The sequence below is a fragment of the Trachurus trachurus genome (assembly GCF_905171665.1).
Source record: "Trachurus trachurus genome assembly, chromosome: 21".
NCBI lineage: Eukaryota > Metazoa > Chordata > Actinopteri > Carangiformes > Carangidae > Trachurus > Trachurus trachurus.
The window spans coordinates 3,222,015-3,236,357 of record NC_139899.1 but is presented as its reverse complement, the minus strand read 5'-3'; the positions used below and the strand labels follow the sequence as shown (position 1 = coordinate 3,236,357).

General features: G+C 42.7%; 2 protein-coding genes across 2 annotated transcripts in view; both read right to left on the bottom strand.

The window, feature by feature from the left end:
* Window positions 1–6,406, bottom strand: part of clasp1a (cytoplasmic linker associated protein 1a) — a 125,640-nt gene extending 119,234 nt beyond the window's left edge. The window contains exons 1-2 of the mRNA XM_083996440.1: window positions 6,284–6,406; window positions 2,372–3,107 (exon numbers count right to left, since the gene is read on the bottom strand). Of these exons, the coding sequence (XP_083852566.1) occupies window positions 2,372–2,569 (198 nt within the window). The 5' untranslated portion in view covers window positions 2,570–3,107; window positions 6,284–6,406. The remainder of the gene's footprint in view (window positions 1–2,371; window positions 3,108–6,283) is intronic.
* Window positions 6,407–8,403: 1,997 nt separating this feature from the next.
* nifk (nucleolar protein interacting with the FHA domain of MKI67) lies at window positions 8,404–13,728 on the bottom strand. The gene is made up of 6 exons (XM_083996439.1): window positions 13,492–13,728; window positions 12,876–13,004; window positions 11,355–11,463; window positions 10,274–10,485; window positions 9,366–9,425; window positions 8,404–9,078 (listed from the first exon to the last, which is right to left on the bottom strand). The coding sequence occupies exons 1-6, from the start codon at window positions 13,618–13,620 to the stop codon at window positions 8,866–8,868; spliced, it is 852 nt and encodes a 283-aa protein (XP_083852565.1). The 5' UTR covers window positions 13,621–13,728; the 3' UTR covers window positions 8,404–8,865.
* Between the last annotated feature and the right edge of the window lie 615 nt (window positions 13,729–14,343).

Genomic DNA, 14,343 nt, shown 5'->3' with positions numbered 1-14,343 from the left:
TTTCCACATTAGTTACCAAGTGATCGGCTTTGGCCTGTGCTGAGGATACAGTCTCTGGAGGGCCAACGACTAACAAACACCGTAGTGCCGGTTGTTTGTAGCAGGCTGCAGCCAGGACACATCATCACCTGCATCTGACAGGTCAGGTCACCTCAGCCTCTGCCAGCCCATAATACAGGAGCGAGGATGCAGAAGAGGAAAGATTTATACGACACCGACCTAAAACAGGGCAAAACTTTTTTTTTTTTTTTTTTTTTTTTAACTTGGCACAAAGTCAGGAGGGTTTTTGTCTACAACCGCAAGTACTGACTCAGAATTCAGACGCCCCGTATATCTGGCGGCTCTGGCCTCCCAGCACCCCTTCATCATGAGCTGTACCCAGGCCAGATCCAATTAAACTCTTCTTTTTTGCTCCATGTCCTCAACTTACATGTCAAAACCCCTGCCCGCCCGGCCGCTCGTCACCATTTCTCTCGGGCATGTGCCAGACTTTCGGAGAGCGAATGTGGTCGTTTGCAGCACGCAGAAAGGACAATCCAGGCAGCACTTAGCACCACAGAGCTGCAGACTGCTGCAGAGACTCCAGGAGAGAGAGAAAAAAAACAAAACACTGTGTGCTATAGTATGTAGGGCACTGGGGGCAGGCCCAGCTTTGTTCAGACACAGATCTCTGACATTTTTGGGCACACAAGCAGTAAAAGCAGCATATTCTGCCACGGAATTAGAGCTTCATCATGTATTATACTATTGTCCTTGGACCCCCTGAATGCTTATTGTTTCTTTTTTCCTTTTCTTTATTACTATTATTATTATTTTATGTTTTTTTTTCCTTTGTCAGGTTTAAGTGTCTGTATTTTGTGCACTGTTGCTAGTGCTATGTTATATTTATTGTTCTTGTTGCATCTGCTTTGCGAGAAAAAGTTGAATAAAATAAAATAAAAAACAATGTGCTCTCACAGTTAGGGCAGAGAAAGCAACCTGTGGCCGGTGGACACAAGGAAAGAAACTGCTGGCGTGACCACGACTCGGGGTCAGATAAAAAACTGTGCCCTAGATTGAAGTCCACAATAACACACGGTCAATCACAGAATGGAACGCGAGCCGCGCCGAAAGAGAAACAATAATGTTGTGAGGCTTCGGCCGCGTGAGGACATTTTTGCATTTAGCAAATAGCAAACAGAAAGAAAAACTGGAAATTCCCCCCCAAAGCAAACTGAACAGAGATCATTATACGGCCGTACAATGACATGGAAGTGCTTGTTTCTGTGTCCAGCTCACAATGGGAGCAGGGTTGTTTTCAGGAACTTGATATGGAGGGTGAGGAAAGTGTTCACCTATTGAAATGGCTGATATTCATTGTATAGCTGGATATACAAGTTAGCAGGTCCAGGTTTTACATCAATACTGAGAAAGTATCAAAGCTTCAGTCCACAGAGAAACACACACAGCCCGTATGCAGACACTGAGCCGCCCAGACATCCAAATGTGGACTTAGTGATCAGACCTCAAATGCAAATACTAGTAGTCTTGGTGCATTCTGCATTCCCACCTGTATAACTTAGCCTAAGTCAGTGTTTTTCAACCTTGGGGTCGGGACCCCATGTGGGGTCGCCTGGAATTCAAATGGGGTCGCCTGAAATGTCTAGCAATTGATACAAATATTTTTTAAACTAATTTTTTATTCTTTTTAAAATTATGATAAAAACACCACACACAATCCTAAACAACTATATTCTATACTTTCACTTTCTCGAATTTAAATCGAGTTGCAGTATATAGAAATATCTGAGCTGGTGCATCTTGATCGACGGGGTCACCAGAAATTTGTGATGTCAAAAAGGGGTCACGAGCCAGAAAAGATTGGGAACCACTGGCCTAAGTTGACCCCAGACAGATGTTAACACCAGCTGTGCAGTGTTTGGGTTCTCTATGTTCACCAGAAACCTTCTCTATCTGAACCTGAGAGTGGAGAGATCAAACATTAAGATGAAACAACTACAAATAGCCTATATCTTCTAATGGTTCAAGACTCCAAATCAAAACACACATTATGGAGCTGGTAAACTAAAGCTACTGTGCTTTAATATGTCAAAGATGAGCAGCATAAATCACCATTAGATGAGCCAAGGTGACAGACAGCTCCATAGAAACCTAATGAAAGGCAACACTGGTAAACACAACGCCACCGCTGACATTAATGAGGAGAGTCAGCCCACAGTGCTGAGGAAATGTCAGTGGGTGGGAAATGAGTTGTTAATTGAAGAGGCCTGAGTGCAGCAACACACTTTGGTATTCAACAGCAAATATGAAATCATAACTAAAAAAACCTTATTTATATTAAAGCCTCCGACACTTGGTCGGTGGAATTTACCTTAAAGTTGCTGGAGTTGACCCAGGAGCTGGCGATGCCGTCCACCATCTTGTCCAGCGCCGTCTGGTCCTGCTCCAGGTCGTGAGACTTCTCTTTGTCCAAAATGTAATCGATGATCTCCTGTCCCACCTGCAGCCGCCGGCCCACGTCCTTCTGCAGGACCTGGGTCAGACAGTTCTCCATGCTGGGCTCCGTCATCCTGGCCTCTGATAAACACCCCCCCCTCCTCTGGCTTCCTCAGTCTGCCCTGCTGAATGACTGACTCGCTGGCTACTAGCAAGCTTCCACTGCTCAAAGCAGCGGGAGTGACAGCCAGACAAAAGGAGCCTTTACTTAGGAAGATGTAGCTGATTGACTCGGGGAAAGGGAGAAAATAGACAGGCGCTTGTATTTTGTTTTATATACCCAAGCACTGGCCTTCTTATTGTGCCAAGTGCTAGCACGCTAGCAGGCTAGTGGCCGTGCCCTAGGGATGGATGGAGCAGGGCTTGGGGAATGGCAGCAATGCAGCATGTGTGTGTCTGGACAGCAGCTGGGGAAAGTTTACTACACCCTCCCACTTCAGTTTTTTTTTTTTCCCCTCTCTTCTTTTCTTAGAGGAGCCTGAGCCAAACCGCTACAGCAGGGGTAAGAGGAGGCGGTTTAGGCAGGCAGCAGGCGAGGCAGCAAATGGAAACGGATGGAGAGCACTAGCTTAGAGATCCATGACTTGTCCCGGGATCTGGCCTGGAGAGCCCTAAGGGAGCAGGAAGGACAGCAGACAACAGGACAGAGTCAATTCATTATCAAATTACCTTGAATTACACATAATAAGAAGTGATTGTGCTGATTATAGGTGAAAACGCTCTTTAAATCTTAATCGCTTGAACATAATGTCACAGTCTTGAGCTTAAAGTAAAGTTTAGGATTAGTGGGTAAAAAAAAGAGCAGTTTATCTACTGGAGTTAACCTGATCACAGGATAACGTCCAGTTCAACCTGTGTCTTAAAGTTGATCCATTTGTCTTATTGTCCAAAACCATCAATGAAAAGCAGTAAAAGCTAAATTTGTGCGGCAGAGTATCAAACATGAAAAATGCTTTGTCATTCAATAAGCAGTGGATGAGTAAATCTCATCAGCACTGGTGAACCAATAAGCATGTACCATGACTGGACAGAGATCAGATAACCCTGATGATTGGCTGCTGACTGGTGGTTTAAGTGTGTAAAGAGACTGTACAACTACAGTCTGAACCCTAATGTTTATTATGTTTCTTTTTGGATGTAAAACTAAAAGGTACTGATATGGAATGTATTGCATATGAAAATGATGAATAATTTTCAGTCAAATCCACTAATCAATTCATTGACTGATCTCTCTTTTCACCTTCTTCACTTTTATTGCATTTTGAATATCGCTTCAGCTATGTTACTGCTGGTTCATCAGTTTTCCTTCCTGTCGGGCTAGCTGCAAAAAGCCAATAAAGTCCCATACTGTCCCTTTAAACATGCAGGATTTTTGCATTTTCTTCTACCTTTTTAACATTTCTGCTTTTCACCCTTATAAAGGTATTAATCTCTCAGCCTTCAAGTTATTTGTTTCAGCTTTAGCGTCAGACTTTTTCAACAGTTCTTCAGCAGTGTCTTCAGCTAAATCAACTTTGTTTCAATGATTTCTTCAGCTTATTCAGCACTGCTTCAGCAATAGCATTCAGCTGTTTTCAGCATTCACACCATTTCCATTCTTAGAAATGCTTTTTCTAGTGTTGATTATATTTCTTTTTGGATTTTACAAAACTAGAAACAAGTACTGATATGGAAATGTATAGCATATGAAAATGATGTGAATATCTTTCAGTCAAATCCGCTAATCAATTAATTGACTGATCTCTCTTTGCACCTTCCTCTTCTTCACTTTTATTGCATTTTGAATATTGTTCAAGCCTATCCTCCGCCACCTCCGGGGTGAAGTGGAGAGCTGACTGTGAATCAGGCCTTATTACCCAACATTATTGCCAAACCTCACTAATGCTCTTATCACTGAATGGAAGCAAATCCCTGCCGCCGGCTCCCAAAACCTGCCGGAGGAGCTTTCCTTCTACCGCAGCAGATAAATCATCATCATCATCATCATGGTTTGGGAGCGAGATGTGCATCCGTGTCATGTCGTTGTAATGTTTGGGTGTCTGTCTGTCTGTCTGACTGTCTGACTGAATACTTCCGGCCGTAGTGTAAGCCAAATCGGCCGGCACTCTGCTAATTAATGTTGCCAGGAAGAAACACAGCCGCTGCCTGTAATTAGAGTCATAGCCAAACTGCTTAGACAACAATTTCACACCACCAATGTTCACAAGGAGTCAAGACTTGTAGGGAAATCAACATTACAAAAGAAAACGACATGACAGTTGACAGGCCCTGAATGCATCTCCTCACCCAAACACACACACACACATACACACACACCCCTCGTCTCCTCTCCGACAGCTCCAAATACTCAGTCCGACTACCCGGCACTGTCATGGAAACACAGGAGCAGCAACTCCGACCGAATATGACTCAAGGACGTCACTGTAATTTGTTTACCGGCCCCGGCTTCAGACCGCTCCATCCTACCGTATGCTGGTAGGGGGTAAAGAGAGGGGGGGGGGGGGGGGTCCTTCCCTTTCAAACTACTCGTACCTTTTTGCCGTGTGTGACAGGATTATCTTCCCTGAGTGGAATGTTAAACAAGCCCCTATCAGATGTGGCCGGGCCTTTGTTCTGGGAGGTGAAAACCAAACCTGCATGAGTTGAAGGAGCCAGATTCACTGGACTACGACCTTCTTACTGCCATACTGTGGGACATAAACTACAGCAATGGTTGACACACATGCATCTAATGCAGATGGGTGTGTGTGCAGACATTTAAGTGAGGGTGTGTGTGTGTGTGTATATAAGAGGAAGTAATTAAGGTGTAATTCATTACAGCAGTAGGCAGGGCTCCAGGCTGCCCCTCAATGCAAGTAAATCTTTCATCTACTTGCATGTACGACCAGTAAATTTGCTATTTTTCTTTTAACATGTGGAAGGTGCGACTCACAGAATCTGGAATCTGTCATTACAAGTAGCAGGCCAGTGTTTGATGAATGAATGAAAATGTGAATAATGAGGCAAATGTGAATATTTGCTTTGCCCCTTAAATTTTCTGCTTGCGCCCCTGCAATTTTAAGGTAGGGTGTCATTGTGCTACTAGTAAAAGAAATGAGTCTTGAGTCCTGGTAGGTATATTATACATTAGCATCAGCTGTTCACTATTGAATCTAAAGGTGTGATCATGTAGATGTGTCACCAGTATTACAGTTGCTTCATCAACATACCACCTTAAACATAACCATCCTTTGTTCTGTTATCACAACAACTTTGACAAGCTGCTCCTCTCTGTCACACAGATCTGCCTGGTATCTGACTGTCCTGCCACACACACACACACATACACATATATATACACACAGAAACACACACACCTCTGCTTTTGTGCAGCGTTAGCCGAGCTCCAGCTAGCTCCCAGCAGCCTGACCATCACTGCTGCTAGCTGAGCCAGACGCAGGCAGGGCAGCTGAGCTCCGGGCTCCAGCAGCTCCCAGCCGCCGTGAACGTCACACAGTAAAAACTGGCCCTGTGTTTTACCCCCACGGACAATGAAACGGCCACGCTGCTCTTTCTCCGTTACCTGACAGATATGAATAAACCCCAGACAGACAGACAGACAGAGGGTAAGGCGTGTAAAGGGATAAAAGCTAAAGCTAGCCCCGAGCGGAGCCCTTCCTTTCCTTTCAATGAAACGTCAGTCCACAGCCGGGCAGACACACACACACACAGGCGCCACAAAAGACTGAAATGTGTCAGAGAGACGGGGAGGAGGTGTCTCTAATACATCACACACACGTCCACTCACCATGTCCTGCTGTGGCGTCGAGGCTGGTTTTCGGAACCCACGGCTCGTGTTTCTGCTCGTAAATAAACAGTGTATACGGCCTCGGTGCTGCTCCGTGTCTTTCTCTTTCTCTCTCTCCCTCTCTCCACCCGGAATGCTGCCTGCCTGCAGGACAAGAATGGGATCGTCGTGCGCATGCGCAGTCGGTCCAGGGATGATGTTGGCACTTGGAAAACTGTCGCATGGCAATGTGAAAAAAAGAAAAAAAAACCTGCGTGTCATGGATGTGTATAAATCAGTGGAGAGCGACACCTGCTGGACACATGGAGTCAGCGTCCATAGACTGTATGGATGGCTCATGGGATAGATAGATAGATAGATAGATAGATAGATAGATAGATAGATAGATAGATAGATAGATAGATAGATAGATAGATAGATAGATAGATAGATAGATAGATAGATAGATAGATAGATAGATAGATAGATAGATAGATAGATAGATACCTTTGCAGGTTTTCATCATATTATATTTTTTTTTAAACTGATTTTGGGAGTTTCATTAGCCTAAATGTAAGCCATGATCATTACAATTAAAATAGATAAGGACAAGACATATTTCAGTATGTGTGTCATGAATCTATATGAGTTTCACTATTTGAATTGAACTACTGAAATAAATGAACTTTTCTAATAATAATAATAATAATAATAGTTTTTATAGCACTTTTCGAGCACATGCACAAAGTGCTATACAGATAAAACATTACAGAAAAAGAATAAAAGAGGAAGAAAAACCCATCTAAACCCCCCTCCCTTTGATGGCATATGACCCATAATCAAGCAGCACTGTGCCCACAAAGACAGTAAAACGTACAAATGAATGTATATATAAAGGTAGCCTATAATATAAATGAATCTATAAATGAATAAAAACTATAGAAGTGCTCTTGTAGGCTGAAAAATATAGACATGATGTTCTATCTCTCAGGAAGCTCAGCTTGATGTATTGATCCTCTGATGGTGTGATCACATTTAGTGGGATCAGGCTTTGGAGACAACTGATCCAGTCTGTGCAGTGCTTCTTCCTCTCAGAAACCTTCAGTCCCGTCATGACTTTGATTTCTGATGCTTTAATTATTTGGCTCTGAGGCCATTTTCCCTCCGCCACGATACAACATTTAATGAGCAATGAGCTACTTGAATCTTGAGGCACAGACTTATTTCACCTGTTACAAATATTTGTCATTTGTGAACACTGGCTTCAACAAGGTGACTTACTTGAACAGGCCTTTAATGAGTAGATGAACTCATGAACATGTGTCCACGGAGGGAATAAAACTCAAATCTGAGTGTTTGTATGTCCCAAATTTTACTTAACGTTTCACAGCTGACAGAAACAATACAGAATCTCATCTAGTCATTAATTTTTCATAACTTCATGTTTATTGCCATGTGTTTTCAAATCCAAAAACTTTAATGATATATCTTTATTATTTCAAGGTCTATGTAAAATATTATTTTTTATACAGCAGGCTCCAGGCTATTTGTACGTTTTCTCTGCAGCCAAAAATGTTTTTCATAATACAAACAGACATTGTTTGCGTATTGCTACACGGCCTATCAGTCTTCTATTTTATGAAGCTATGTCAGTAAATGTTCTGTAAAATGACTAAAATGTTTAAAATAAAAACTTCTAAAAATAAATAAAGATTGAAGGATAAAACAAAATGGGCAGAGCTAGCTGGAGAGCACATCAACTGCAGTAAAAGGGAGTCTGAATTAAAGGTGCTTTCCACCACTGGGGACACCATGTGGTGAGTGAAGGAATGAAGTTTTGAGTTGTAACAAGTAAACAACTGTTCACACTAAGGCTGACGATGCAGTCACTATAAATCTTACAAAAGCTCCTTTAATAAACTTGTCATAATAGAAAAAACAAGTGTTGCTAATGCCATTAAAGATGAGTGTGTGGAGGTGTTCCAGTAGCAGTGTGACAGTGCAGGAAGCCTGAAACTAAAGCCCCATCAGTCATCTTAACACTAACACCTGTAGTTTCTCTATCAATCTTCTGTGAAAGCCTTGCTAGTAATGTCTGTGTCTGAGTGCTTACCCCATAAATTGAAACAACCACATTTTGACTAATACTCTGTTTATTATCAAAGGTCATAATTCGTGTAAATTCAACCAAACTTCTGGACAAGTGACACCACATTGTTGACATTTTAAATCCACACTTGAGCCACAGAGTCTGCTCAAAGGCTGACAGGGAAAATACTATAGTCAAAGACGTCCTGGCACAACTGCTTCCCATAAATCAGACTCATTATGATGATTATTGTGAGCACCATTCATGATGCTCACAATACACCCACAATTACAGTGGAATCTTTCACACAGGCTTCTTTCTAAACTGAAGGAAGCCCATGAGAAGCCCTTTCTGTGTGGCTTCCACACACAGAGACAAACACTGTGATTTCTCAACACAGTTCATAATTGTCCCATTCACTCTGAAAGAGAATCAGAGACCATACATGACCCTGATGTACGCGTCTCTGCTCTGACAGCTTCAGTCCACGGTGAAACAGTCAAGAGTTTCACTTTCACGCCTCTGCGTCTTCCTCAGAGGCTTCCTCGCTCTCCTTGTCATCACCCTCGTCATCCTCACTGTCCTCCTCCTCCTCCTCCTCCGAGGAGCACTCATCATCTTCCTCTGCTTTTGGAATTTTAAGGATAATTTCATCATCTGCGTCGTCGTCGACGACCATGGACTTCCTTCTCTCCAGGACAGAGGGGGTGCAGACCGGGGTGGTGTCCTGAAATGGAACACAGACGCTCATCATTTTCTCATTCTGGTGCTTCAATGATGCCTGTTTGTTTCATTATAACATTTCCCATTCATTTTAACACTGGTTTTCCCTGGAGTTGACGCAGTATGTCGGCACATGGGTTTTATCACGCAGCCACAGAGAGACACACGCAATAAGCTTAACGCACCACATTACTGTAGGCACAGTAATCTGAACCCAGACCACTGAAACACCTGGGCTCATTTTCAGTCTGTGCCACCACAGCTCAATGTAAACATTAGTGTTGTCCTTACACTGCACGTTGACGCATTCATGGGGTCGGAGGACTTTTTCTTCAGAGGCACCTGAGCAGCCTGAAACAGCAAAGAGAGCACAGAGGTTAACATGACGTAAACATGATGCAAACACACTAGAAAAAAAACAAGATTCAGGTCCAGAATTACTTTATTGATCCCCAGAGGGAAATTTTTCTCCATTACAAACTCCTGAATAGTAAGGGAAAATCAATAATAATGTTATATACATAGGAGAATCAAGATGAAAAAAAAAAATGACTAAAATAAAAGCAAAATAATAACAGAATAAAATAAGATGAAATAGAATAAAAATAAATAAAAACTATCTATGTAATATGAGTTTCACTATTTGAATTGAACTACTGAACTAAATGAACTTTTCCATGATATTCTAATTTATTGTGATGTGCCTGTAATGTGTCACAATGTACTACATGTGACTAGGACTGCTCAATTGTGGCAAAAACCATTATGAATATGATGCCCCAATCCAATATTATGGTTGATTATTGGCCCAGATATTGACTCAACAGCTAGCTCTAGATTTAGATAATGGGGCTGATCCATGTCCATCGTACATTTGTGATGCATCAGGTGTCAGCAGCACGTGCAGCATGCTGGTAGACAACAAACACGGAGTAACAGTGTTTTAAAAAGTTAGTAATGTTAGGTCAAGTCTGATGCCTTCACTGACTTCCACACGGAGAGGTATACAGTTTATTAATCCAACAGTGGTATCTGCCAATAGGAAAAAGCTGGATCTGTGCATCCCTAATTAATATTTTGATCGATATTGATTACTTGGTGACTTTGGAAACATTTGTTGGACTTTTAAAGTCATGGACCGCCACCGGATGATGTCAACCCAGAGGCAAAGCTGTCAGTCAAGAGTCAGAAACACTTACGAATCCTGGGAAGTCGTACTCGATGCCGTGCGCTGCCAGCCTCTTGCGGAGCTTGGACTCTTTCCGCAGCAGTTTGCCTTTCATCTTCTCCACCTCCTCGGCCGTGCGACTCTTGTTGTAGCGCGCCACGGCAGGATGCGACGGCCTTTTAAACAGTCTCCGGGAGCCGACAAACATCTTCTCGTGCACTTTCTCTGGTGGAATCACATGGCCTACAAAACAGCAGCACATTCATTTGATCTACTCTTATTAAACATATAAATACACATGAGAAATAATGCTTTAGCTAACAGTTCATGTTACCAGATTAAACATGCAACTGCCTAAACACTAGTACCTTATTTTTGTGCCATGCTTTAAAGGGACATTGTGCAGGAATTCCTCCCATCTAGCGTTGTGGTTGTATATCACAAGCAACTCAATTGTATTTTTCATGCTGCATTCACGTGAAATTGGGCAGACGGCAGACGGACGACAGCCGCTGCACGTAACGGCATAAACAAGCCTCTATGTAAACAAGTGGTCCGTCAGCACGAGGCAAAACAATATGTTGTCATGGCGACAATGGTCGTATTGTTTACCTGACCCACGTTTTACCGGCTTTCTCTCAACTTCTGTGACTAAAATGACATCTGGTTTGTTACCGACGGCCGTCTGCCCGACTTCAGGTGAATGCAGCATCAGTGTAACGCTCCATTCCTCCTCACTGCGTTACCGCGGTGACTTTTCACAGACGCCACCTCCACCTGAGCCGACAGCTCCGGTGTCTCCGCTGAGTTTCCGTGGTTTCCTACCGTCACTGAACGTAAAAACATGGCGACACCACATGGCAGCCAGCACCGAGCTTACCCGCTCCATGGAGATATGAATGATATGAACGGCTAATTCAGAGCTGAAAGGAACACTTCAGTTTGTTGATGGGGGGGATTACTGGTTAATGAAAAACAGACTTTTGAATGAAATAATCGATTTCGTGAATAGATAACAGGAGAAGTTACACAATGTCCCTTTAACCCCTGAGTGTGTCAGGTGACTAACAGCAGTCCTGTTTGTATTCAGACATGACATTAATGATACTCACACTGAATGAGTCTCTCTCCCATCAGGTAATTGTTCATGGTCTCTGCAACAATCTTAGCGACTTCATCACAGTCGTATTCTATGAATGCATAGCCTTTGCTTCCACCTGTCTGCAAGGAAAACACATGACACAGAGTTAGACATTTAAAAAAAATTCACAGCCAACATCTGCACTGGACTAAGGTCCATTCCATCTCCAGAGTCTGAATTATATTGTTTTTCTTTGCACTTTTGTTGGCACATGGGTTTTATCACTCTGCAAATGGGTGAGCAGGTAATAAGCTTAATGCGCCACAATACTGTCGGCTCAGTTATCTGATCTCAGACCACTGATAGATATCTGAGATCATTTTCAGTCTAAGCCATAATGACAGAGAAATCAGTGCCCTCACATTCATGGTGGATTAAAGATGTATTCATGTTTTCGAAACTGGAAAAGATGTCATACTTAATGAACCCAACCCCCAGACACTCTGTAATGATTACAGTACATCACTCTGTGGCCTATGATTATGATATGATAATGGATAAAAACTTGACACGTGACCTGAATACCTCAACATTCGCAAAAAGGACCTGCAAAGATTTATACTTTATGCACGGACTAAAATCTTTTAATGTTGATAAGACCTTAATGGTTTTGTTCTATAGATCTTTTATTGAGTCAGTTTTAACTTCTTGGAACTTATGAAAACCTATCAGTTAAAATCAAAAATCGTCTGTTTAAAATTGTGAGAGAAGCCAGTAAGACAATTGGCATGCAGCAGCTCAGAGATCTTTGACAGACGAGTCTTACAGAAGGCTCGGCCCATCCCGTCTAACTTGGTTCACCCATTGTTGGAGGAATTCATTTCTCTGCCGTCTGGACGGAGATAAGCTACCTAGGGCAGAACAGATAGCTATACATTTTCCTTTGTCCCACGTGCAATCAATTTGCACAATCCTTAGATGCACTGCTCTTGTGGCATCTTTTAGACTTTTTGATACTTCTATTCTTACTCTGTTTATCAAGTTTGGTTGTGCTGTACTCCGCAACATTGTTCTATGGCACTGTTTGTCTATTTATTATTGTTGCTGTGTTAGTTGCACTGTCACTGCAAATTAAATTTCCCCTAGAGGGACAATAAAGCTCTGAACTGAACTATGAATGTGAATTTCCTCATCTAACTGCTCTGGAATCTCCCTTCTGCTGCCTTGACTTAATAATGAGACACCCCCCCCTCCCAGACAAACACATGCTTGATAGTTTCCTCTTTTTTTTGATTTTCTATTTGTTTATCCGTTTATTGAAGGGTCATATAATATTTTCCCTTTAACTATTTTCATGTCTTCAGGTGGGAGAAGCAGATGATGGTATATTAGGTGGTGAGGGAACTGTCAGCTAGCTATATTGTAGGCTACTTAAAGTGAAATGTTAATTTATCCCATTGGAACAGTTCCCCTTCACTAGTCTTATCTAGTATTATGAAGTAAACTTTAAAAAAATAAACCATGAAAACCCAAGTTAAAACATCAGTGTTACCTTTTTACTCCTGGACAGCCTCAGCCTCGACACCTTCCCAAACTGCTCAAAGTAAGTCTTGAGCTGAGGCTCAAACAGGCCCACAGGCAGGTGGCCCACATAGATCACCCCCGGGGTCAGACTGAAGGCCTGAAACACACAATATAAACACAAAGGACAAAGTTAGACAGGCAAGATGAACATTAATGAACTAACTAATCTTTACGTGGCCTATCTTAAAATGGGAGCTAGGCCTTCATACATCTTATCCAACACACTGTGACATGATTAAATGATTGTTTTTTTTCGAACATTAATTTTTTTCTATGTGTTTATTCTCTTCTCTGCTTGTGTTGTAAGGGTTTAATTCATTTTCTCCCTCACTCTCCGCGTTTATGATGCTCTACTGGTCAAACATAAAACACATGACCGTGTCGAGTGTCGACGCCACCGGCCACCACGTTACCGGTCTCTATGGAAACACTAGCTAGCTTAAAAACGGTACTGCGTCACAAGTCTTAAATGCCCGAGGGTTTTCGTGTAGTGTGTCCAGTTGTGTGTCAGATTATAGACAGATGTAACTAGAGTTGAGCTAAGTGAGCTGAGCTGAGCTGAGCTCCCTCGTGCTGTGTCTCACCTTGCCGGTCTTCTTCTTCCTCTTCTTCACCTCCTGGACCTTCTTCTTGAAGTCGGACTCCTGCTGCGGGTTGAGCGCCAGCAGCTCCTTGGCGGGCTGAGAGGTCGTCTCTGCTTGGCTCTCAGTCATTTTGGTTTGATAATAGCTTCATCAGTTGTACAGTGGAAAATACAACACCGCCATGCAGCTTCGTGTTAGCCACGCTGCTGGTCTACTCTCCATCCGGTTGAACCATGTGGTGACAGACCGACAAAGCTCGGTGTGAACCATAGACTGTAAAAAGAAGGTGTGAACGTGGAGCTGAGAGCTGTCCACAGCGCCGCCTGCAGCCGCGGAGGAGGGAGGCTCGTTTAACATAGAGCACCGACTGTAAGGTAACGACACCACCATTGACTCCCGTGGTAAGGGTTTAAGGGTTTTGCGCCCCGAGTGGCAGGTTATGGGTATTGCAAAAGCGCCCAGAAAACCCATTCACTCCAATGTATGTGTGTTGCCCACTTGCTTGTAAATTGATGAAAACGGCCATGTTTTTGTTTTTAGGTGTCTTTGTCATATCAAATTATACTTAGGCTATAATTTGTTTATTACAAACTGTAGATTGAAACATTAATGTAGATAACTGCTTTTTTGTTTGTTTTTTTACTCGCCTAGGCTACTATCTGTAGGCTAAAGGGTCCTCCTATGCTATTAACGTGGGTGATCTATATATGTCCTTAAAATATTGAAAATACCACACTTGCTCATTCACCAACAATGCAGAATCAGTTCCTGTGCGCTTTTGCCATACAGGAGGCGCTTTCTATGGTGTCGTTACTCTCTTTTCCAGTGCTCTAGTTTAACAGCAACGGACAA